General features: G+C 38.2%; 2 protein-coding genes across 3 annotated transcripts; both read right to left on the minus strand.

Annotated features, from left to right (window-relative positions):
- Positions 1 to 3,778: 3,778 nt before the first annotated feature.
- On the minus strand, positions 3,779 to 4,888 carry LOC133304402 (rust resistance kinase Lr10-like). The gene has a single exon (XM_061504442.1). It carries the CDS (start codon positions 4,871 to 4,873, stop codon positions 3,779 to 3,781), a length of 1,095 nt encoding a protein of 364 aa, XP_061360426.1. The 5' UTR covers positions 4,874 to 4,888.
- An 8,256-nt stretch (positions 4,889 to 13,144) lies between these two features.
- Positions 13,145 to 23,483, minus strand: LOC133304397 (adagio protein 1-like). 2 transcript variants are annotated; one of them, XM_061504437.1, is made up of 2 exons: positions 23,035 to 23,483; positions 13,145 to 15,382 (listed from the first exon to the last, which is right to left on the minus strand). In XM_061504437.1, exons 1-2 carry the CDS (start codon positions 23,263 to 23,265, stop codon positions 13,790 to 13,792), a joined length of 1,824 nt encoding a protein of 607 aa, XP_061360421.1. In that variant the 5' UTR covers positions 23,266 to 23,483; the 3' UTR covers positions 13,145 to 13,789. The 2 variants fall into 2 exon arrangements, with proteins under 2 accessions (XP_061360421.1, XP_061360420.1); XM_061504436.1 differs by having other exon boundaries at positions 13,146 to 15,395; positions 23,018 to 23,483.
- Between the last annotated feature and the right edge of the window lie 986 nt (positions 23,484 to 24,469).

Here is a 24,469-nt window from a genome sequence, read left to right on the forward strand (position 1 = left end):
ATGTGTGTTTGTTGTGCAGGAAATTCAATTTTTGGGTCACATTATTTCATCTGCAGGTGTATCACCCGATCCGTCTAAAGTCCAGGCCATAAAAGAGCGGCCCATACCCCAAACAGTCACTCAGTTACGTTCATTTTTGGGCTTATCAGGCTATTATCGCCGCTTCATTAAAGGCTATGCCATGGTCGTTGTACCACTGACTGACCTATTATCTAAAGACGCGTTTGTCTGGTCTACTGAAGCTACTCAAGCTTTTCAATTACTACAACACCTAATTACTACTGCTCCAGTTTTAGCCCTACCAAATTTTACCTTGTCGTTCATATTGGAAAAAGACGCCTCCGGAGTAGGTGTCGGAGCAGTTTTATTACAAGATAACCATCCTATTGCATTTTTCAGCCGCAAGCTCTCCAAGCTCATGTAAACGAAATCTACCTATTACAGGGAGATGTACGCCATCACTATTTTCGTAGCAAAGTGGAGGCAGTACTTATTGGGTTCATTCTTTATTATTCGGACGGATCATAAAAGTCTACATCATTTAATGTCCCAGGTGATTCAAACACCAGAACAGCAACAATTTCTCTCGAAATTGCTTGGGTTCAACTACTCCATTCAGTACAAACCGGGAAAGGTGAACACGGTGGCCGATGCCCTATCACGTCAGCCTGAGAAGGAAACCTAGATCCTTCTCCAGAATTTATGATCATCAGTACTCCAACTTCAAACTATGGCACCATTATACAGTCCGAGTTAAAGGGAGATACATATGCTAAACAAATTTTACAGGATATACAAAATACTCCTTCAAAGTGGCCTCATTGGCAGACCCACAACGGCTTGTTGTTCCACAGGCAACGTTTGTATATTCCTGAAGCATCATCCTTGATTCCAACGTTGCTTTACGACTTCCATACATCCAGGGTTGGAGGTCATTCCGGAGTTCGCAGGACCTTCTTGCAATTGAATGCCAAGTTTACCTGGAAAAATGTAAAAAAAGATGTTCAGCAATATGTTCAGAACTGTGAAGTTTGCCAAAAATCCAAAGCACCTAATCATTCCCCATATGGCCTTTTATAGCCATTATCCATACCTACTGCCATTTGGTCAGATCTCTCGATGGATTTCATCACCCATCTTTCTTTGTCGGCAGGGTTTACATGTATTCTGGTAGTCGTTGATAGGTTAACCAAAGGATCTCACTTTGCAGCCCTTCCACCCAAGTATTCAGCTGCGAAAGTTGCGCAAGTCTTTTGGGACACGGTGGGTAATTTACACGGCCCCCCAAAGTCCATAGTCAGCGATCGCGACCCCATTTTCCTCAGTGAGTTTTGGAAGACACTTTTTACCTTGCATGAAACAGCATTAAATTACAGCTCAGCGTATCATCCACAGTCCGACGGACAAACAGAAAGAGTAAATCGTAGTTTGGAGCACAACTTACGTTGTTTTGTTCATGACAACCCCTCCCTTGGTTCCGTTTCCTGAGCTGGGCTGAGTTTCATTTCAACACGTCCTATAATCGTTCCACAGGAACAACTCCCTTCCAGGCTACATATGGGAGACAACCTCCATGCCTTCTTGAATACACTCTGGGTACCACAAAGATTGAAGCTATCGATTCTGATCTACAGCATCGCTCTACCATCCTCGCATCATTGAGACAAAATTTAAGAAAGGCACACGCTTGCATGAAATCTCAAGCTGACAGCAAGCGTAAATACATTACCTTTAATGTAGGAGACCGGGTGTTGCTTCTCCTTCAACTTTTTCGACAGATTTCGGTACACTGGCGCTCCTCCCATAAACTGAGTTTGTGTTTTTATAGCCCATTTGAAGTGCTGAAAAGGGTTGGTAGTGTTGCTTATCGACTCTAGCTTCCTCCAAGCTCACGCATACACCTCGTCTTCCATGTTTCGTTGTTACGGCCTTTCTTCTCCACAGGACGGTACAAGATTCATGACTTGGACCCAAAAACCCAGTGTGTTGGACCCGTACACACCCCAGCCACTATCGTTTCTCAGTGCACCATTCAACGACAAGGACGACAGGTTCCTCAAGTGTTGGTGCAGTGGTGGGGATTGTCACCGGAGGAATCCACCTGGGAAGATGCCTCCAAGGTGCTCTCTTTTTCTCTCCCAAAGGTCTCAGCTTTGGCTCACCCAACGTTTGAATCAACGAAGAGACAGTTGAGCAATATTAATGACCCACATTACTCCTCTGCCACCACCGCTTTACGAGCCAATCACGAAGGTGCTAATGAGATTCTTATCTCTTATGTCCTTACCCACGTGGATAAGGTTGCCAGTGAGTCACGTCCCTTCCAGAACGTTCCCACCGTCACTGCGACCGAGCCCATGGACCTCGCGGACAAGGCTTGTCCTTATGGGGAAGGGATTGTTAGGCCCCATGTTGGGCCCAAGCTGTGGGATTAGTTGAGGAGTGACCCAAGCGCACTATAAGGAAATCCAATTACTTATCTGACTATTTCCAATGAGTGGCTTAGTTCTAAGTAACATGTTTTAGCCTTTTAGCCATTATATTCAGAAAATGGTAGGAAAGAAATATGGATGTAATCAGTGGAGTATAAATAGCCAATGAGGGGCAGGAATTGAAAATTAAGAAAAGATTGGACAAAATCTCTCTCTTCTCTATTCTGTTACTTTCTCCCTCTCCCCTCTCCCTCTATCTTCAGATCTGGTTCCTTCAGAATGACAAAAATGTCAACCAAAATTTGGTTAAAGGAAAGTAGTAAAACTTAATGAACTTAGAAATAAATTGTGTGGTTTATTTTAAGACTGAATAAAAAGGAAGCTATTAATATTGTAAAATGATAAAATTTTGTTATCAAAAAAAAAAAAAGATAAAATTTTCTATATTTTTGTTTATATTCATTTTATTTTTTCTTATTTATTATTTTTTTAATTTGTTGTTACTTTTATATAAGTTTATCTACTATCTACCTCAATTAATTTAAAATAAAGTGATATGATATGATCTTGCATATTGACATTTTTTTTTGTTGAAATAAGGGCAAAGCCCAAACAGACAACAAATCTCCAGCAAAAAGTATACTAATATCATAAAAATGCAGCCACCCAATATTAGGGAGTAATGGAAAGTCATGAGATCCTCTTGGTCGATCCTCTCCAGCGGAAAATTTGCAAGTCAATCCATACAAGTATTACCTTCCTTATATGTATGCATGAGTTGAACTGTCCAATTTTTTTAGAGTCATTTTCGTATCTGAATCACAAGACGAGACTCACCAACTGAATTATGGGGGATGTTAAAAGGCATGGAACTTGCTTGGGAAGGAGGATGAAGGAAAGTAATTCTAGAAAGTGATTCTGCATCCGGGACAAAGCCACTTAGGGGCAAGGTGGGGCTTTAGCCCGAGCTAAAATTCGAAAATTAACCACGTTTATAACGTGGCTAAATAACCATGGTTAAATTTCTGAATAACATTTAATGTTAGGCCCCATCTAAATTTTTGTTGACCCTAACTCAATGAATGAGCTCCTCTACACACCAAACCTAGTGATGCATCATGAACATATCCTTTTTTTTTTCTCACACCTATATTCACTTTTTGCCTTAACTTATTATGCAGATTTGTTAACTCCAAATAGTTTAGAGGCACAGAGAAAAGAACATTATTAAAAGAAAAAGACGTGTAAATAAATTTGATTCAATAGAATCAAATAAGTAGATAAGAAATTATTATACAACTTATTTAATCCATGGAAACCTTCCATCAAGGAGCGTATGTCCTCCATCACCCATTGCTAGAGGCTAATTCAATCTCATGCTTTCTCACAGTAGGACTAGCACATACAATGCTAGAGTCAGTTACCATAACAAAAGAGCCAGAAGAAATATTTGTTATATAGTTCTGTGACACTTGGACTGGATGACCAGCCAAAGTCCCACCCATCACGTGCTGAAATGGGTTCAAAGGTTTCGTAACTTCTACTGAACCTTCCAACATTTTAACCACAATACTCATTATAGGCCTTGATTCTGGCCTATACTGAACACATGACAGAGCTACCTTAACCATTCTTTCAGCAATCTCCTTATTTTTCTCTTCTATCCCACAGACTATCATTAACTCCCCCAGTTGTCCAGCATCAAATTTTTTCCAAACCCAGATTGGAAACCATTCCTGGCTTTCAGGAAGTTTAATGTCAAGGTTTCTTCTTCTGCCTATGATTTCAAACAACAGCATGCCAAAGCTGTAAACATCACACTTGTGAGTCACAGGAAATGGCATCCAAAGCTCAGGTGCAGCATAACCAGGAGTTCCCCTACCTCCAGTCATGGTTATATGAGTATTTTCTCTGTTGCAAAGCTTGGCCAAACCAAAATCAGCAACTTTAGGATTAAAGTTCCTATCCAATAGAATATTCCCTGGTTTTATATCATAGTGGATTATTCTTTGTTGACACTCTTCATGCAAGTAAGCAATGCCTCTTGCCGTCCCAACTGCAATCTCATGAAGCTTTTCATATCCTAAGGTCTTGGTCTTATGAAACAGATACCTATCAAGAGAGCCATTCCCCATGTATTCATAAACTAATGCTATCAACTTTCTTTCAAAGCAAAATCCATAGAGCCTAACAAGATTGAAATGATGAATTCTACCAACTGTACCAACTTCTGCCATGAACTGCTCCTCAATTTTCTTATCAGAACTGCCACGTAGAACCTTCACAGCTACAATTGTTCCATTACTAAAAACTCCCTTATAAACTGCTCCAAAACCTCCAGACCCCAACAAGATAGAATAGTTATCAGTTGCAATCCTTAGTTGCTTATCAGTAAACTTGATTGACTTCTCCTTTTCCATATCATTCAGAAATTTATCCATAGTGAGTGTAAGAAATTGTGAGTCTGGACTAACTGATTCACTACCAATCTGAAGTGTTTTTCGGCATACACAAACCAAAATACGTATCGTCACCGCAACCACAACTGCAAAATGTTAGCGTTCAATTAGAAACCTTGTGACCAAAGCAATGAAAAGCCAACACATAATAGAAGAAGGAAACAAAAAAATGTGACAGGTTAAAATACTACCCAGGAACACGACAACCACAATTGTAGCATCACCACCCGACATACTCATCACGTAAGAATTCAAAATACTATAATGATGTTGAGGAACAAAGTGAAAGATTAGGCAAAGTAGTTAACTTAGTATGCAAAATCATACGTGATTATTGAAGAAAATAATCATATGAAGGAACCGCGAAGCCATTCTATCATTTACATGGGTCTAAAGAATTAGTTTGATAACATTTATGTACTTGATTGAATGAATTAGCTAGCTATATTCTAAGACTGCCAGACATAAACATATGAACAAAATCTGTAACGATAAATACTATGAATTAGGTTACCACTTGGCAGTTCGCACTTGCCTAAGTACCTTCCACCTAGGATGTCGACGCTTGTTATATATGATAAGTAAACCGTAGTTGAAGTTCACGGAATCTTCCTACATAATAACGACTTATCAATAGTAAACAGAATTTGACATTCTATTCAACTGACAAGAAGCTACTTGTCTGTAAAACAGAGAGGTGAGAACGACAGATGAAGCAAGAGAGAATTTTTTATAACATGAACTTATCTCCAAAATTTCTTGTGTCCTCCTTTTTCTTGCTTTTGGAGCATAACCACCGTTGGATGTTTGCATTGAACCCACACACCACACCATCACATAAATCTAACGATTGATATGCTGGCTCTTCGACCAAACCGGCGATCTTACCCCTTTAATTTCCCTTTGGTGTTCGATTACCGGTGTTTATCAATGGGGTTCATTTAATATTGCGGGACTCAGCAGGTTTGAGTCCATCACCCCTCCCTTGCGGTGTAATTACCCCTTCTAGAACCGATTTGTTTGTGTATGGCATTAAGTGACAGCAATTGAGTTAAGATACTGATAAACTTTTTTCTTTTCGTAAATAAACGTTTATGTTTTAAATTAATTCCATAATTAAAACAATTCCCAAAAACAACTGTAATCATAACTTAAAGAGACAGTTGATGTTTATTTAATTAAGCCATATGTTGCTCCCACGAAGTGTCAAGTAGTCCCTTAAGACCAACAAGGCTTAAAACTCAATTTCTTCATGTTCAGCACTAAACCGTCTTCACTTTTTATTACATTGGAAATTCTCTATTTTCTCTATGATTCTCATCTCCTATTATGTTATAGATTTCATTGTTAGCTTCGCGTGAGTTCAAACCGTACTCAATTTAAAGCATCGTTGCTTAAATTATGAATTTTCTAAGAAAATATTGTTGAACCTATAGGGGACCGGCGCTGAAAGCACCACGAAGCGGGATTGCTTCTGTTTGACTGCGCCCGCAGCGCCAAGAACAGAGAATTAAAACCTGTTTTGGTATTTCATCTATAACTTGGGTTATATTGATCCAATTTACAGGATCTTAGTCTCGTTTGAAAGCTAAAAAAAAGATCTATAACTTCCAAGAAGACCAATGCATCCAAATCTATCATATAGGATATGAAAAATGGACCACAAGACAGGGTATCCTTATATTTATATTGATTCCCAACCCAATTGTCTTCTTTTACCTAATTGACATTGTATAACTACTACAATACACAATCCTTGCCATTTCAAGGATCACATGATATCAAAATAGGCATCGATGCCCTTCCATCATATATGCAATAAGTACAAGATTACACAATGTCCAAATGCCTTTAATATATAATTATGGAACTTAGCTACAAAACATTATGCTCAAATCCTTGGCTCCCTTCAACAACATGAGATACCAAGGGGGGTAAGCATAAGCTAAGTCTATAGAAATAAAGCATGATGTATATATATCAAATGGTTATCAAATATAATTCCTATACATGTTCATCTAACATATACATAGGGTAATTCCAAAAATATTTTTAAGCATGCCATCTACATATACAGTATACTTTGGCCTCCTGCCATCGGATGCTCCCCATCATCTGTACCTGAAAGGGGTTTCCACAATAGGAGGTGAGATATACATATATATCTTAGTAAACTAAGGGTAATTGGAGGATTTCTTCACCCCAAAGTTCACTTGACATAAAAGCATGACATTATGACAATAAAGCATATAAATATATAAATTGCAATGTGTGCAATAATAAATGTACTGGCCAGAGATCTACAACGTGTGCATTTCGCAAGGAAGCAACCTTCTTGCAACATACCAAATCGTCTTATGCCTCACACAAGGAAACAGCCGTCTTGTGTGGCACACAAAAGAATATACACAAAATGTTATATCTCAATTCATACAATTTACATATACCACAAAACCACAATCCACTCGGGACTTGGTGGAACAACAAAGGGATAAATCCCAATATCCGAAAGCCTACCTCAATTGCTTCCAATTCAACCTTTGTTCACCACCAAATGCCAACAATCAAACTTTACACTTAAATACCTACATCAAGGTACAATGTAATCAATCAATGCAAATCAATGAATACCAATATTCATCAGCAATCGAAGCAATCCAATGCCATAAACTAGGCATGAACTCACCAACTCAAGTAGATTAATCAAACTCCATAGTCATAGGTTCTTCCATAGCTTGGTCAATCAACAAGGACTCATTTTCTTTGATCCTATATGACAATAGAATATCATCACCACTAACAATCCAAAGGCATGTCTTAAACTCAAGAAAATCATCTTAACACATGCCAATTTTTGAAATTAATGTAAGGTGTCCTAAGTGGTGATTTTAACTCCTTTTCATCGATTATTCATCATCCTTAACAACATTTATAATGGGTTTTAAGCTCAATCCAACTCAAACTACCCTAACTCAAGCCACATTGTCAATATGGAAACCTAACAAACCAATCATCATAGAGCTCAGTGAAATGCTAGTTTCTAAACATCAACTCACCTAGAATAAACCCAAGAGTATTCTCCAACCTTCAAAAGATGAAAAGCAACCTCCAAAGCCACACATCAAGGAAGGGGGCACCATCTTCAAGGAGGAATAACCCGCTAAGGCCCCCGCAATACTAAACGACCCCCATTGATAAATACCGATAATGCAGAGAAGGAAATTAAGAGTGTAAAATCCCCCATTTGTTCAAAGAGCCTTGATATGCTTCTAAAGAAAGAAACAGTCGTCCTCCATTTTCCATTATTTCTTAAGAGATCTTATAGATGGCACTTGGCTTCACTTACTGTGTTCCATAGATAGATACCATTTGGTTATTGACTTTGATAACTCCGATTAAACGAGTTTCCAAGACTTGGTTTGGTTAACTTGAATATAAAATAATATGTTGTGTATTGATCTAATTTAGAGGGTTACAATATATAGAGACTCTAATGGGCTTAAGTGAAAGGCCCAGACCTAATACAATCAGAATTAATTACAGACTAATCATATCTAATCATAATAATTACAGACTAATCATATCTAATCATATTTAATATATTCTAACACTCCTCCTCAAGCCGGTGCATATATATTGTGAGCACCAAGCTTGTTACAAATATATTGAACCCGAGGACCTCTAAGAGCTTTAGTGAAGACATCCGCTAGTTGATCAAAGGAGTTGATGAAAGCAGTCTTGATTTCTCCTCACTGAATCTTTTCTCGAATGAAGTGACAATCAATCTCTATATGTTTTGTCCTCTCATGAAAGACAGGATTAGAGGATATATGTAGCGCAGCTTGATTATCACAGATGAGTGTCATGGGTTGTTTCTGTTCACAAAGATGAAGCTCCTGAATCAACTGCTTTAACCAGACTAACTCACAGGTAGCATTTGCCATTGCACGATACTCAGCTTCTGCACTAGATCGAGCAACAACAAGTTGTTTCTTGCTCTTCCACGAAAAGCAGTTTCCTCCAAAGAAGACATAATAGCCAGAAGTAGAGCGCCTGTCCGAGGGTGATCCTGCCCAATCAGCATTCTGAATAACCATAAATTTCTGTATTTCCCTGATCTAAATACAACAAACCTTTTCCTGGTGCTCCTTTGATGTATCGGAGGATCCTCACAGCAGCATCCCAATGTGAATCACAAGGGGAATCAAGAAACTGACTAGTTGTACTAACAGCGAAAGAAATATCTGGCCTAGTCACACTAAGATAGTTGAGCTTCCCAATTAGCCTCCGATAACGTCCAGGATCAGATAATGGCTCCCCCTGTCCGGGAAATAACTTGACATTAGGATCCATGGGTGTATCAACTGGTTTACTCCCCAACATACCAGTTTCTTCTAGGATATCCAAGGCATATTTCCTTTGACAGATAGAAATGCCATGTCTGGATTGCGCCACCTCAATTCCCAAGAAATAACGCAGCTTCCCAAGGTCCTTTGTTTGAAATGTACTAAACAAATGCTGTTTTAACTGATGAATTCCGTCTTGATCACTTCCGGTGAGAATGATGTCGTCAACATAGACTAACAAATAGATACACTTATCAAGAGATGTAATCCTATAAAACACAAAATGGTCAACTTTACTGCGGATTAAGCCAAACGCCTGAACAGCAGAACTGAAGCGACTGAACCATGCTCGAGGAGACTGCTTGAGACCATATAAGGGTTTCCGAAGACGACACACCTTTCCAGACTCCCCCTGAGCAGCAAAATCAAGTGGTTGCTCCATGTAAACTTCTTCTTGTAAATCACCATGAAGAAAGGCATTTTGTGGCCAGTGACGAACAGCAGCAAGGGCAAGAAAGAGGCGGACTGACGCCATCTTAGCGACCGGAGAAAATGTATCGCTATAATCAAGGCCAAAGATTTGAGTAAAACCCTTGGCAACTAAACGTGCCTTGAGACGATCAATATGGCCATCAGGTCCAACTTTCACAGTAAAAACCCAGTGGCAACCAACTATAGACTTCTCTGGAGGAGCAAAAACAAGGTCTCAAGTGCCATTGGAATGAAGTGCAGTCATCTCATCAAGCATTGTTTGGCGCCACCCTGGATGGGAAAGTGCTTCACCTGTGGTCTTAAGAATAGATATAGAAGAAAGACTAGAAACAAAGGTGAAATGAGGTGAAGAAAGACGGTCATAACTCAAAAAGGTATAAAGAGGATAAGGGTTACGAGTAGTACGTGTACCTTTTCTTTGAGCAATGGGAAGAGTCTCTGATGAAGGATCCGAGGGGAAGAAGCAACAGCAGTGGGCGATGAGTCAGCAAGAGTCGAGTCGACAGGAGGCACAGTTTTGCGACGCTGATAGGTGAGAAGTGGACAGTCCTCAAGTATAGAAGCAACAGGTTGCTCATCTGGAATAGAAGCACCTACAGCTGGCAAAGACAAGTCAAGAAAAGGGACAGGAAGTACATGATCAACCTGTGACAACTGAGATGGGATAGAATTAAAGGGTTGTTGATCAAGAAAAGTGACATCAGCGGAAACTAAGTAACGCTTAAGGTCGGGAGAATAACAACGATAACCCTTTTGAAGACGAGAATAACCAAGAAAGATACACTGAAAGGCTTTGGATGTTAACTTATCCTTACCAGGAGTGAGATCATGAACAAAACAAGTACAACCAAAGACATATGGAGTTAGAGGATAAAGAGGAACATCTGGAAGCAATAGATTATGAGGAATGTCATTGTGGAGCACAGATAAAGGCATGCGATTGATGAGAAAACAAGAGTTGAGTACATCATCTGCTCAGAAGTGAAGGGAAACCTGCATATGAATAAGAAGGGTACGGGAAGTTTCAATGAGATGTCTGTTTTTACGTTCAGCCACCCCATTTTGTTGTGGAGTGTGAGGACAAGTAGTTTGATGTAAAGTACCTTGTGTGGCCAAGAAATTAGAAAAATCAATAGAAACATATTCCTTAGCATTATCACTACGTAGAATACGAATTGAAACACCAAATTGAGTATGGATCTCAGTAGAAAACTTTTTATAAATGGAAAATAACTCAGAACGATTTTTCATTAAATAGGTCCAAGTGCAACGGGAAAAATCATCAATAAAGGTAACGAAATACTGAAAACCTAAGACAGACAAGGTACGACTTGGACCCCAGATATCTGAATGAACAAGAGAGAAAGGGGCATCAGCTCGTTTATTGACTCGACTGGCAAAAAAGGAGCGTGTATGCTTCCCTTGTTGACATGACACACAATCTAAAGACTGAAGACCGGACAAAAGAGGAACCATTTTCTGCAACTTTGAAAGACTTGGATGACCAAGGCGATTGTGGATAAGTTGTGGAGATTCTGTGAGAGAGCATGCTACTGAAGGACGAGGCACATCCAGATAATAAAGCCCCCGTGACTCACGACCCACTCCAATCATTTTCCCCGTACCCGGATCCTGCACAGAAACAGAATGGTTAGAGAAAGTAATGGTGCAAGTGAGGGAGTGGATCAACTTACTAATAGAAATTAAGTTATAAGGGATGCCAGAAATGTAATGTCAGGGCCAAGGTAGAGGTCGGACGAGCTTGTCCAATCCCACGAACTGGGGCTTTGGTTCCATCCGCAAGGGTAAAAGACGGTAAATGATCAGAATAAGTAAGAGATGTAAAGAGTTCCTTATTACCACAGAGATGATCGGTAGCACCGGAGTCAAATATCCAAGTGCCAAGTGATGTAGAATGAGAAACACAAGCAACGAGATTACCAGTATAAGGCTGAGACTGAGGAGAAGCCTTCTTGAGAGGGGTTTGGAGTGCAGCATAGTCCGAACCTGAACCAAATGATGCATTGTCTGACTGAGCTATATTTGCAACAATAGAAGGAGAGTTAACCTCCGAGAGATCAGGAGATGTTGTTGCCATTTAAAGATAAAATATAAAAGCCGTAAACGAAGGCAAACGATATCCAATCAAGGAGAACCACGCGTCTAAAGTCAGACCCACAGAAAAACAATCACAGATCCAGAAAGGGGAGGAGAAGGCGAGCTTCTCTGTCCAAGACCGGCCGGAAAAAGCCGTCGGAGTAGTGCACACGCGCCGGTTGAAGGTGGCGCGTGAGGCCCACGCGCAGAGGAGGTGGGCGGCGCGTGAGGCGCGTGAGGGATGCGTTGGTGACCGGACCTCCACAGACTTGATCGCCGGGAGGAGACGGTCCTGATCGCGTGACGTCTGGTATGAAAAAGTCTCCGAAAAAACGTCTCCGGTGGCCTGAACAGTGGTCCTAGTGGCGGACGGTGCTGACGCGTTTGGAAAATTACTCAGAAGTTGTTTACAGCCCTAGATGGCTTGCCGGAAGGACGCACGGCAAAGAAAGAGGACTCCTAAGCAGTGGGCTTAGGTTTTAAAGCAAAAACAAAGTTTCTAAGCGGAAGCGAGGGTCCTCAGAACAAAAGAGCTCTGATACCAACTTGAATATAAAATAATATATTGTGTATTGATTTAATTTAGAGGGTTACAATATATAGAGACTCTAATGGGCTTAAGTGAAAAGCCTAGACCTAATACAAACCTAATACAATCAGAATTAATTACATACTAATCATATCTAATCATAATAATTAGAGACTAATCATATCTAATCATATTTAATATATTCTAACAGGTTAAAACTTCCAAAGAATGAAAACAAGCCGTAGTTGCTTTAACATTAGATCGATGAGCTAGCCCCGCAAATTACTCCCCAGCTATGCAATACCACTTCAAAATAGTTGTATTTGTATTACGACGCCTCATAGACACTTTCAATTAGTAAAGTTAAATTTATGAATAACTAAATTAATAGATAGGCGTTGCGGTTATGAAAATGCATAAGAAATTTGAGTTATTTCAAAAAAAGCACAAAATATTCAAATAAAAAAAAGGTGTCCCATTCAACAACCCAAAAAAATTAAAATAAAATAAAATAAAAGTATATTTAAATTTACAAATTGAATATGATTAAGCGGGCAAGCGACCCGTATAGATGCACTTATTTCCGTAGTGAATCTTCTCATATGAAACCAGAATATGCAAATGATCCGAATCATCCAAATAAATCAACAATTATGAGAAAATATATTAAAATAAAGGGTGAAAAGTTGAAATTCTCTCAGGCGATGCACATCATGATGATCATGATAATAATAAATCATACAAATCTTACCATACTCCATATTATCACAATATTTAGGCAAATATGTAATGATAATAATAAATCATACAAATCTTACCATACTCCATATTATCACAATATTTAGGCAAATATGTACAAACTGCAGCGTTCCGAACATTATACACCTGTTTGCAGTGGCACTAGCCAGTACAACCAATTATGACCATGTCAGCTGACTCACGTTCAAAAGCATACAATAGAAGTAGAATCTTCCATTACATACAGTAGACCTAATTACGTTACTATGAACATGCATTTTTTTACTTTTTGTCTATCCTCTGTCATGGTTCAAATTACACATTTTGAACAACACATGGGGAATTCAAGTGAGGGACTAGCCTAATATATTACCTACTTGTTATCAGACACTAATACTCTATTCAGGAAAAATAATTCATTGCGCATACTAAAGGGCAAAGTCTCACACAAGTACACAACCTCAAAGAACCAAACATGGTAATTGAGCCACTCGTTGAAAAGTCCTTCTCGAGCCAGAACAAACCATAAAATGAAATGCATTGTGGAAACGACTCAATACATAAACGTTCTGACCAGAGCAATGCTTGTCAAGAGTTATCAGTGACCAATACAAACCTTTGCCGCCAACTCTGCTGAAAATGATTTCACAACTTTAGCATTCACCTCGCTATAGCCTATGCATTTTATTCACTGATCTAGATGACAGTACTTGCCAGAGAAAGTTCATGGAGCTCACTTAGCATCCATTCCTCCCCAGTTTGACCACCCAGAACAATAGCTCTTGTCCCTCCAACAACACATGTACTATGTCCCCAAGCAAATCTCGGAGGGCGTCCAGGTACATTAAGGATTCTCCATGTAGGCTTCTCTTCAGTTGGATCAAGTATGTAAAGCTGGGAGGCAGAATGAAGGCCTGCAACAGAGCCACCAAATATCAGAATTCTCCCACCTGGAAGACTAACAGCCACATGATCAAGTCTAGGAGGAGGAGCTATGCCCCCAGGATTTCCAGCACCAGGCATTCCACTCCCCGTTACACATCTCCAGCATGGTTCCTCCTCACTTAAATCCATCGTGAATACATCACTGGAGCGAAAACGCAGGGGCCCACTCTTAGCCAGACCCCCAAACATCAGTATTTTCCTACCACCATAAACGGATAGTGTGTGGCCCAGACGAGAAGGTGGAGTCCATGTTACTGGTATCTCTCTCCAGACAGGTTTCTCCATTGACAAATCAAGGAGGAAAGTATCACTCAAGAGTACTCCAGAATCAGCACATCCACCAGAAACTATCAACTTAGTACCATCAAGAGTACAGGAACTATGCCATGATCTAGGAAGTGGAGGTGCCAATCCAGAAATTTCACGCCAAGTTGGAGGCTTGGCATCCAGGTCCAGAACAAACACATCATTGAGCAAGCCCTGTGTTCCACAGCCTCCAAATACAACCAAAAGAGAACCATTAACACAAGAAAGTGTGTGGCCCCAACGACCAGGGGGAGGAGAGCTCACCTGGACATGTTGCCACTCAGGATTACTAGAATTGAGATCCAATACAAAGGTGTCATTCATAGGTTGCATGTTAACCCCTTCACCACCAAATAGGACAACTCTATTACCAACTGCACAAGCACTGAAATTACAGCGTGAGGGTTCAACAGCACCTCCAACAGTCAGTTTTCTCCATGCTGCAGCTTCAAGAGTAGTCAGCTCCCTCGCCAGCCGACCCCATCCAAGTCTCCTTGCACCAGGCACAGTTTCTAAAACACGTGTAGTCTCACTGCCCCATGCATTTTGGCACACCATTCTCCAAAGGTCTTCATTTTTTGCTAGCTCATACAATCGCCTACAGACAGAACCAACCGATGCAATATCTCTTGGAGTTAAGAGAGCAAGTATCTTGAGAGACAATACCTCATCACTCAATTGCAATACCCCACAAACTCCACGAGTCACATTCCGGTCCCCTACTGGAAGAGGACGCAATGAGGAAAGTACAGAATGAAACCGAAATGGTGTTTTAGCAGATTCCTTAACTATAGAACCCGGAACAGGACCAAGATCAATGTTTGCCTCGGTGAAGAACTGGATTCCAATGACATGAGTTATCTCATCATCTCCAAATATAGGTGTCAGCCGCAATCTGTTCATAAGTGGAGATCCATCTTTCCTGAAGTTCAGCAACTCACCTTGGAATTCAATGCCTTCCTCAAGGCATCTTCTAATTTCTGAAACTACTGTCGAGTCCACCAATGGATGCCTTCTCTTAGCAAATGGACCCCGACACTGCAAGAAACGGCTGCAAAATATTTTTAAATGATTAGAACAAAGCCACATCAATTAGAAACACCTAAAAATAAAGACTCAAGCAAGCAAGAAATGTAATAATATATATTCTCCATAGGGCCAACACATATTGTTTATGTATTTAAATTGAATGCTCTTTTGCCTTCTTTTCTTTGCTTTATTTCCCTAATGCAGTGCACAGGGTACTCATCCTACTTCCTGAAGAACATATCTTCAAAATTATTACACAAAGACCTATAAGCAAAGTCTGTCTGCATGAGCTACCAAGGCACCTCAGTCCCAATAACCTACAAGCCTGGAGTTAATAAAGTAAATTAAAAAAAAAAAAATTAACACCCAAACTACCACAGCATTTAGCCCTGTGTCTAAGTGAACACAAACAAAAACACCTGCAGAAGGAAGACGGGAGAGAAAATGAATCTGCAAACAAATTAATGTCAAGAAACTACATCCATTTCTTAGCTTCCAAACTCGAGGTTTACCTTTTAACTATAAAGCATAAGAAAAGTATACCCAACAGATATAAATACCCACATCCTCATCATGACATACATTAAGAATTAAGAAAATTAAAAGCCACCGTTCAGTATACTTCTTAAAACAGCTATTCACATTTCATACAACAACGCACGAATTACCACACAATATCTGTGCTACATCTCTTTTTACTTATCAAATTCTACTATGACTTCTGTTACAGTCTAACAGCCTTGGCCCAAATTGCAGTTGTCCAAGAAACTGAAATTAAAACTTATAATCACCCTTCAAGGAATTTAGACTAGCAACCCATTCATATACATAAACCATTCCTATTTCAAAACTCCACCATTGAAGCACCAAGTTTTCAATGCTTTCTATTCATCATTTAACCTAGCTACCACCCCATATTTTCTACTGTTAAACAGCTATATAGGCTGAAATTGAGACACTTTTGTCCTAAATCAGCTCACTGGATATAACAAAGAATCTCTCTGGACTATACTTCCCACATCTCTAAAAACTATTGACAAGTAGCTGGCAATTGCATCATTCAAGTGTCCTAAACAAAAGACACTATAAAGACACGGAAAATTCTCAAAAGTGAAAATGATTATCCGTTTTATTCTCACAAATGTTACTCCAAAATATTTACAGCAACATAACAGTTATAAATAATATTTAACATAAAAGAGAAATCTTTTTTTTTGTTAGAAATTATTTTTTGTATTATCTGTCAAACCACAACAGCTTTTAACACAGATAACAGTGTAATGGAAAGGAAGGAAGAGAAGCAATTGAAAGTTTACGATCCATCATCTAACAAATGTTACTCCAAAATACTCACAACAATAGAACATGTATTACGTTTAACATACATGAGAAATCTTTCATCTATGTTAGAAAATAACATCACATAATCTATCAAACCACAACAACTTTTAACGCCGAATAACAGTTAGTGTCTTTAATGTATGCCATAGTAGTTAATTGTGCCACAATAGCGCCGCGAGCCGCGCCGTATGGGCGTTGCAGTGCCTTGCCGCAAGAAACCGCGCCGCGCCGCACTAGAACGCAGTAACTGTCATTGCGATCGCATTTGCAGCCACATTGCTGTCATAGGGAAAAATGTCAATTTTGTCCTAAATTTAAATGTGTAACAGAAAAATTTTAAGAGTTTTTTAGTCTATCCGCGTCTCTCTCACTCAGTTCTGCTATCTCTGTCTTTAAAAAATGTTTCTTTTTGTCATTATTTCTATCATATATCTATTCTGCTATTTCCACAACCGCAACCCGCTATAACACTATAGCGTTTTTCGGGATAGGCCGCGATATGCCGCAATCCGCATTTGATAACTATGATGTATGCACAACATACTATTAACCATTAATCTCAAGCCCAATCCAGATTTTTCAACATTAACCAAAACTAAAAAATTGACTAAACATGCCAAAAAGTAAAGTGTACCCATGGTGAGCGTGAACATAAACTAATAACAATAAACTTATTCACTCAATCCAACTATCACTGTTTTTTGTTAAAGTATAAAAAATTATTTAAATTAACCTAAGAACAACAAATATTGTTGCACAGATTTTAATTAACATTAATATCATATTTTACGTATTAACGCTATAAGCACTGGACATTGAAAGCTGGGATACCAGCGTTATTGAAGGCATCCAATTGTGATAATTTTTTGTAAATGGCATTAAATTTATAAAAGAAAAATGAGGAAAAATAAAATGATATCATCCTAAACAGACTACAGAGAAATTAAAACAAGAGACATATGCCTAAGAGGTTTAAAAGGTAACAAAGTTGTCCAATTTCTCAGCATATCAGATGGAAACTCTAGAATACAAAATTCTGAAATTGGGAACTACCATTAACAGACTTTTCAAGATGGAACAGGCTTACTTATTCAGTTCTATGAAGCACCGATACCGACATGGCGTTTTCCCTACGTTCCCGACACGCAATATCGATACGTTACTTCAAAAATATTAATATTTCGATACATTCCGATACGTCTTAATATTAAATAATATTTTTAATATAGAGTGTAAAATATAATAAAAGGAAAATTATAAGCACAGATAATAATAGATTATCCATACAATAAAAAAAATCAAGACAGAAGCATAAATAATTAACATAATACAAAATAAAAATAAAATTTATTAAACAATAACAATAATAATAACAATAACAATGACACATAAAAAAGAGAAACCGACATAGACAAAGGATAAAGACAATGTTTCCAAAAAAAAAAAAACGATATACAATATTATTAATGCTCTGCTCTTTCATATACGATATTAAAGAAAAAAAGAATGAATGAGTTGAGTTGAGGATAACCGACAGAGACAAAGGATAAAGACAAACCGACAGAGACAAAGCCGAAAAGGCACATCAGCACATGCAAATAGAGAGAGGTATCAGCTCAGAGTCAGAGAAAGCAGTAAAAGAACGATTTAGTAGTAGAGAAGCATCTACTGAAGAAGTCTTTGGATGTGGGTATAAGGTATTGGAGGAAAGCAGAAAAAAAAAAAAATGAACGATTCAGTGTTCAGGAAGATGCACGAAGCCAAGGAGGAAGACCGAAAGAGACCGCCGGAGATAGCCGGAGCAACGAAGGACGAACAGCAACAGCGTCCAAAGAGGAAGAACAGAGAAAGCTTCTTCGAATGAGGTGAGTATAGAAGTGAGATTTTGATTTAGATATTTCTGGGCCAAAATCGTCCGTTAGAAAACGACCTTCATTTTTTAAAAATTCTCAAAACTGCCATTTGACCATATCGAAGCCGTTGACCCATCCGATACTGCAAAAGCGGTGTCAGAAGTGTACCCGTCTGGGACGCGTATCGGATACGTTGGAGCAATTTTTTTACGAATTGGTGCTTCATAGATTCAGTTATTCTTCATGCCAAAAATTAGCAATTGTACATGGTATGGATACCTGGATAACTGATATCAGCAAATTCTAATAATTACAACATCACCTAATTCTACCATTTCAATTTTAGCAATAAGTAGTAACCAATAAACATTGTGCAAAAAAATTCTCTCATCCACTGATCTCTCGCAATAAGGAGCAAAATGTTAAATTCTTTATCCCATCCAATCTTAATGTAAAAACACACAGCTACCTTGCATGCATTGAAGTCTAAGTCACAAGTGACAACATTTCAATGCAAAAACACCAATTGCAGAAGTGAGTGAAATTATCAACCATAATTGATGTTGAAGCAGAAGAGCAAACTCTAAAACCTTTTTTTTTCTTTGAAAAATAATGGGCCTCTTAAGTTTGTTTACAGCCATAGGGAAGCAAGAAGAGATCCTCAAAGGCACTAATCAATAACTGAAATAAATATCAAAAAAGGAAAGTTGGCTAGAAGGGAGATTATGATATTTAACAGTAATAAATTCAGAATTAACAGCAATAACTGCAATAAAATTGGAGAGGAATTTGAAAGGAGCCAAAGGGACAAGAGGAGGTTATAAAGGGAGGGGTGGAACGTGGGAATGGGCATGAAGGGAGTAAAAAGGAAAAGATAGGGAAGTTGGGCTAGAGATTCTAGATATGAACTCTAGATTTATCATTTAGTTTTCTGTATTTCTGTATTCTTGTAAGGAACTAGTCTCCATTGTTTTTATCATGAAAAAAATAAGTAGTTTCATCAAACAATAATAAGATTTAATGTAATAATCAGTACCACATCAATTACCGTTTTTTTACTTTTTGGCTAAAATGCACCCAACCCCCACCAACTATAGGTCATTTTTTAATAAAACCTATGTGGTTTAAAAGTCACCAAACCCAACCATATATACTTCCACAAACATGTTCATAAACCCTTCTCCTAACTTCTCATCCAAACCACTAGAGGAGGGGAGAGGTATAGGCGTTCATGGTGACTGGACAACAATGGATTCATGAAGAGGTAGAGGTTGATGGTAGCAGTTTACGGTTGAAGTTTACTAGTGTGGTGGTTGCTTCAAAGGGTTCACCATTATGTTTCAGTTAGTAAAGTGTTCGGACCTTTGAGTTTGATGGGGATTTGTAAAACTTGGTTCTATTTAGAATTGGTCTGTGAGACTCTGTTTGTAACAAATATCGCCGTGTTTGAGGTTCAAGACAATGACGTTGCTAGTCGTTTGTGAAGGATTTGGCTGCTGCTACTGGTTTTTGGTAACCCCCTGAGTTGTTGGGAGTGGAAATTTCAGTGGAAGGGTTGCTTGATTCTATTTGTGTCTGAGATGACGGTTTGATGGGCAATCAAAATTTGCCATGGGGCTTTCCAGTGGTGAGGATTTTCGGGTTTCTGGAATTATGGCTTCATGGATGTTTAGAGTGTTTTCTGGGTTGATGATTTCAGGGTAGATTAGAACTAAGATGGTAGGTTTTCTGGGTTGCTGGATTAAGTTCATTGTTGACTAGATGGAACTCTAGATTTCAGTGTTTTCTTGAGTTTTGGGGCTTTTTGGTATAAGATGGTTTTATTTAAAAAAAAAAAAAAAAAAAAAAAATCCATTGGTAGTCTAGATGGAAAGTTAACGCAAGGGTTTATGTACACGTTTCTGGAAGTGTAGATAGTCAGGTTGGTGACTTTTAAACCAGCCGGGAGTTTTTTAAAATGACATCTAGTTAGTGGAAGTTTTGCACATTTCAGCCATTTTTTATGGGTGAAATCAAATGGCGTTCTACCAGGAAACCATGGATTCTTTCATTTTTACTCTTCTTTTTATATCTCGATAATTTACTCTTCTAACCCAGTCAGGACAATACCTCCTAGAATAATGAAGGTTTATTTCACTAGATATCAACATCCCTAAAGTATTAAACATTTTCAGCCAGTAATTATAACCCATCAAACTATAGAACTTAATTATTTTCTTTCTCCAATGATACAGTGCTCCTAAATAGAGAACTTCTAACATCTTCCACAATACAGCGAATAAATTTGACTCATGAAAATTGATATTTTTATTCTAATTTAGAATTGTTCCTACAATTTTTAAAATCTGTAGGATCCACTAATCAATGATTTGCCATATCCCTGTCCCATATCTGAAAGATGCTTCCTAGGTTTGCAGACAACTCAAACTTCTTACTTTTTGTCGTATTACTCCCTACTAGTGCAATACAACACATCCTACCAAAGAACAGCAGCATTAAACAAGCCTTTAGTGAGAACAATTAACAAAAGTAGAATAGAAACCTAGAAAGCAACTGACATTTCAGCAGTCAGTTTCAGTTTCCCAAAACAAGCATACACACTTGCAAATCAAAGCAACATTGGGATAAATTACATAACCATATTTCATCTCACTATTCAGTTATAAAAGTCAACCAGGAAGAGCTTCTGCATTTATAAAGATAACACAACAAAAGATATGGCAAATCATAGACAAAATTTCACAATAGAGTTACAAATGGAATGTTTTCTAACCTGCAGAACCAAAGCACAAATAGCCATAATTCAAGACAATGGTAAATCAAAAATAAATCAGCAACAGCTCTTTGAGAGCGCTTTAGCCTTCAACCTTTCCTCTATTTGTACTTCCTTCTCCCTTATAGAATTTTATTTTTCCATAAAAGGGGGAGAATCAAGATAACAAATACCCAGTCTTCCTTTTCATGATAAATCTTAGAAAGTAAACATCTTTACTTTTGATAGATAAGAAATATATGGGAAAGCATGCAGCAGAGACACTTGCTAAATAAACAAAAGCCTGAAGACTAAAAGAAGGGGGTGATAAGTTTTAGGCTAATGCCAAAGCTTGTTCGAGACAAATAACCCAAAACACCTGATCCCTAGACTAAGTTGATGATTGATCTGGGTTTGACAACAATGATATATAGTACAATGATTTCTCTTATTGAGGCCATGTAAGTTGGAACTTGGAAATAATATAGTACAGCATACCATATGATTAAGTTAATAAAATAGGACAGACATTGATGTAGGACAATGGAAATACGGGCAAGGAATTGTTACGTCTCTGATTAGTAGGACAATGGAGGCCACATTCTACTCTAATTAGTTCATATTGGTCTCTCTAAATCACTGCAGACTTCTTCCAGTTTTTAAATCTGAAAGACAAAACCTAATCTGTTCCAAAGCCTCGTAGATCTTTGAACACTAATGACTAACCTACAGTTAGTGCAAAAAAACCCTGCCCAAAAAACAAGAAAGAAAAAAGCCAGAGAAAAAAGGTTCCCAAAATGAATAGTTAATCTGAAGACAATAAATAGGCCTGGCCCTTAAGAAACCCATTCCAAGTACCAACCATGCAGACATTTTTTATTACACAAAGCAGCCAACAGCTTTGGATTCCCAACCCCCTTCAATCAAGGGACCAAAAAAAAACAATGAGAATCTCAGTACTAAAACTCAGTATAAGTCCCTAATCAGGAAAGCTATCTCAAAATGACCATTTTCACAATATGTTCTTAATTAGAACTCAAAATCATTCAGTTATTGAACAGTGGAGTATCAGAATTTAGCATGAGTCAAAAAGCTTCTAACTACATACAGTACAGTACTGAGGGGAAAAAACCCACTGTTTGGTATCTCATCATGTTCAATTCAATATCAATTTAATCTTTCCCAACCCCTTAATACACAAAGCAGCCTAATGCCTTCAGATTCCCAATTCTCCACCAGCAGCACCAAAGAGTAACGAGATCTGCAGCGCTGAATACAGAGACAGCAAAATTCCTAAAAGCTATCTGAATTGCCGGAATGACCAAACAACCAACACGTTCACTCTCTCATTAATTAGCAGTTCATGACAAGAAAGTCAAAATTTAAACTCTTCCATACAAACATATATAATATTATAGTTCCAAAATTCAGTAAGCATGCCCAAAAATGACAGATACAATGAAAAAAGAACCACTATTAGTATTTGGCACTAACAAAGCATTTCTAATTCTAATTGTTTCCTAACACAGAAAAAAAAGAAGGGGGGGCAGCCTAGGGTTTTCAGCAAGCATCACGACAACGAAAATGATAAGCCAAAACAAATCATATAAACCTAAACCTAAACCTCAACGATACAAATTGAGAAAGCAAAGAAATTAAAATAGATAAAAAGAATGAAAGTGAGTGAGTATAACGAACCAGTTGCGACCGAGGACTTCCTCAGCACGGTAACCGGTGACCATCTCGAAGACGGCGTTGACGTATATGATAGGGTGATCGGGTTCAAGCGCGTCGGTAACGACGAAGCCACACGGCGCCGTTTGGAGGATGGGGAAAGGAAGAGGTCCAAGTCCAACATCATCATCGTCGTCGTCGTTGAGGAGGAAGGAGGAGGTGTCGCCGTCGTCATCGTCGCCGCTGAGATCGGAATTGCTGTCCCACTCCATCTATTCAATTTCCGCTTCCAATCAAAATCGCTTCGTGGTGGTTGTTCAACCCATGAGAACGAAGGTAGAAGTAGGAATCGGAATCGGAATAAGAATCGAAATGAGAATGAGAATCAAGGAAAGTATGTTGTGTTATTAGCTTTTATTTGAAGTTGAGAGAGAGAGAGAGAGGTAGAAACGAGAGATTGAGAAGCATAAAACGAGTGGCGAGAAATTTAGCTAAGAAGAGAGGGTTCTATTGTATTGTATTGTATTGTATGTTGTTTTTGTTCTCTAGAGAGAGAGTGAGAGATGTGTTGTCATGTTGATGGAGTTATTTTTACATGTGGGCTTCGCAGAGCCAGTGGGCACTCACCGCCTTTGCTTTCTTCCAAAATTCTCAATCAATCTACACTTACTTTTATCACATTCTTTTTATATTATTCGTTTTATTTCGGGTATTTTTCTTTATGATTGATAAGGATGATGTGTAATGAGTTGATCAATTTGAAATACTTAGATGCTTGAATACGTTTTTAGTTTAACTGAGAAATCAAATTCAGATATTTATTTAGTGCATATAGAAGGAAAAGTAATCATGGTATGTATGTATTATGTACTGTTTCGTGATTCAGGGTCCCATGCTGAGAAATGTATGTACAGTGTAATTGTTGGTGAGCTAGAAAGTTATATGTTTCCTAGCATTTATTAGAAGGATCGCACAAAGAGACAAAACGTCAAATTGTGCTTTTTTATTTTAGGAATGTTGATCGGGCTAAATTGCTGCTAGCTTACAGAATAATGTCAGGTTTGGAATGAACCATCAAATTTAATTGAGTCGTACAAGATTATTTGATATTGGTATTAAACAAAAAATTTAATATCTTATTTGAGAATAGTTGATATTGCATTAATTTAATAAATCTGATTTATAAGTATGAGATGTCATTAATTTATTTTAATCTAACCACCTTCAAACGAGATATTAATTAATTTGATCTAATTGAATCAGATTATAAATTTTTATCAAATAACTATTAAATTGAGTTAGTTCAGGTTATCGACCAATTAATCATAATTAGATTAGTTACTAGTTCGTATAATATTTGAACTAGACCATAGGCAACTCATTATGATTCATGGATCATCCTATGTCATACTATTATAGTACCTTATAGCTGCTTTGTTGTTTTGGCCTATATTCCACACAAATCACAATGCCTTT

This window comes from Gastrolobium bilobum, unplaced genomic scaffold (genome assembly GCF_033153095.1).
Source record: "Gastrolobium bilobum isolate Gb01-03AN ecotype WA unplaced genomic scaffold, APGP_CSIRO_Gbil_v1 utg14285, whole genome shotgun sequence".
Classification (NCBI taxonomy): domain Eukaryota; kingdom Viridiplantae; phylum Streptophyta; class Magnoliopsida; order Fabales; family Fabaceae; genus Gastrolobium; species Gastrolobium bilobum.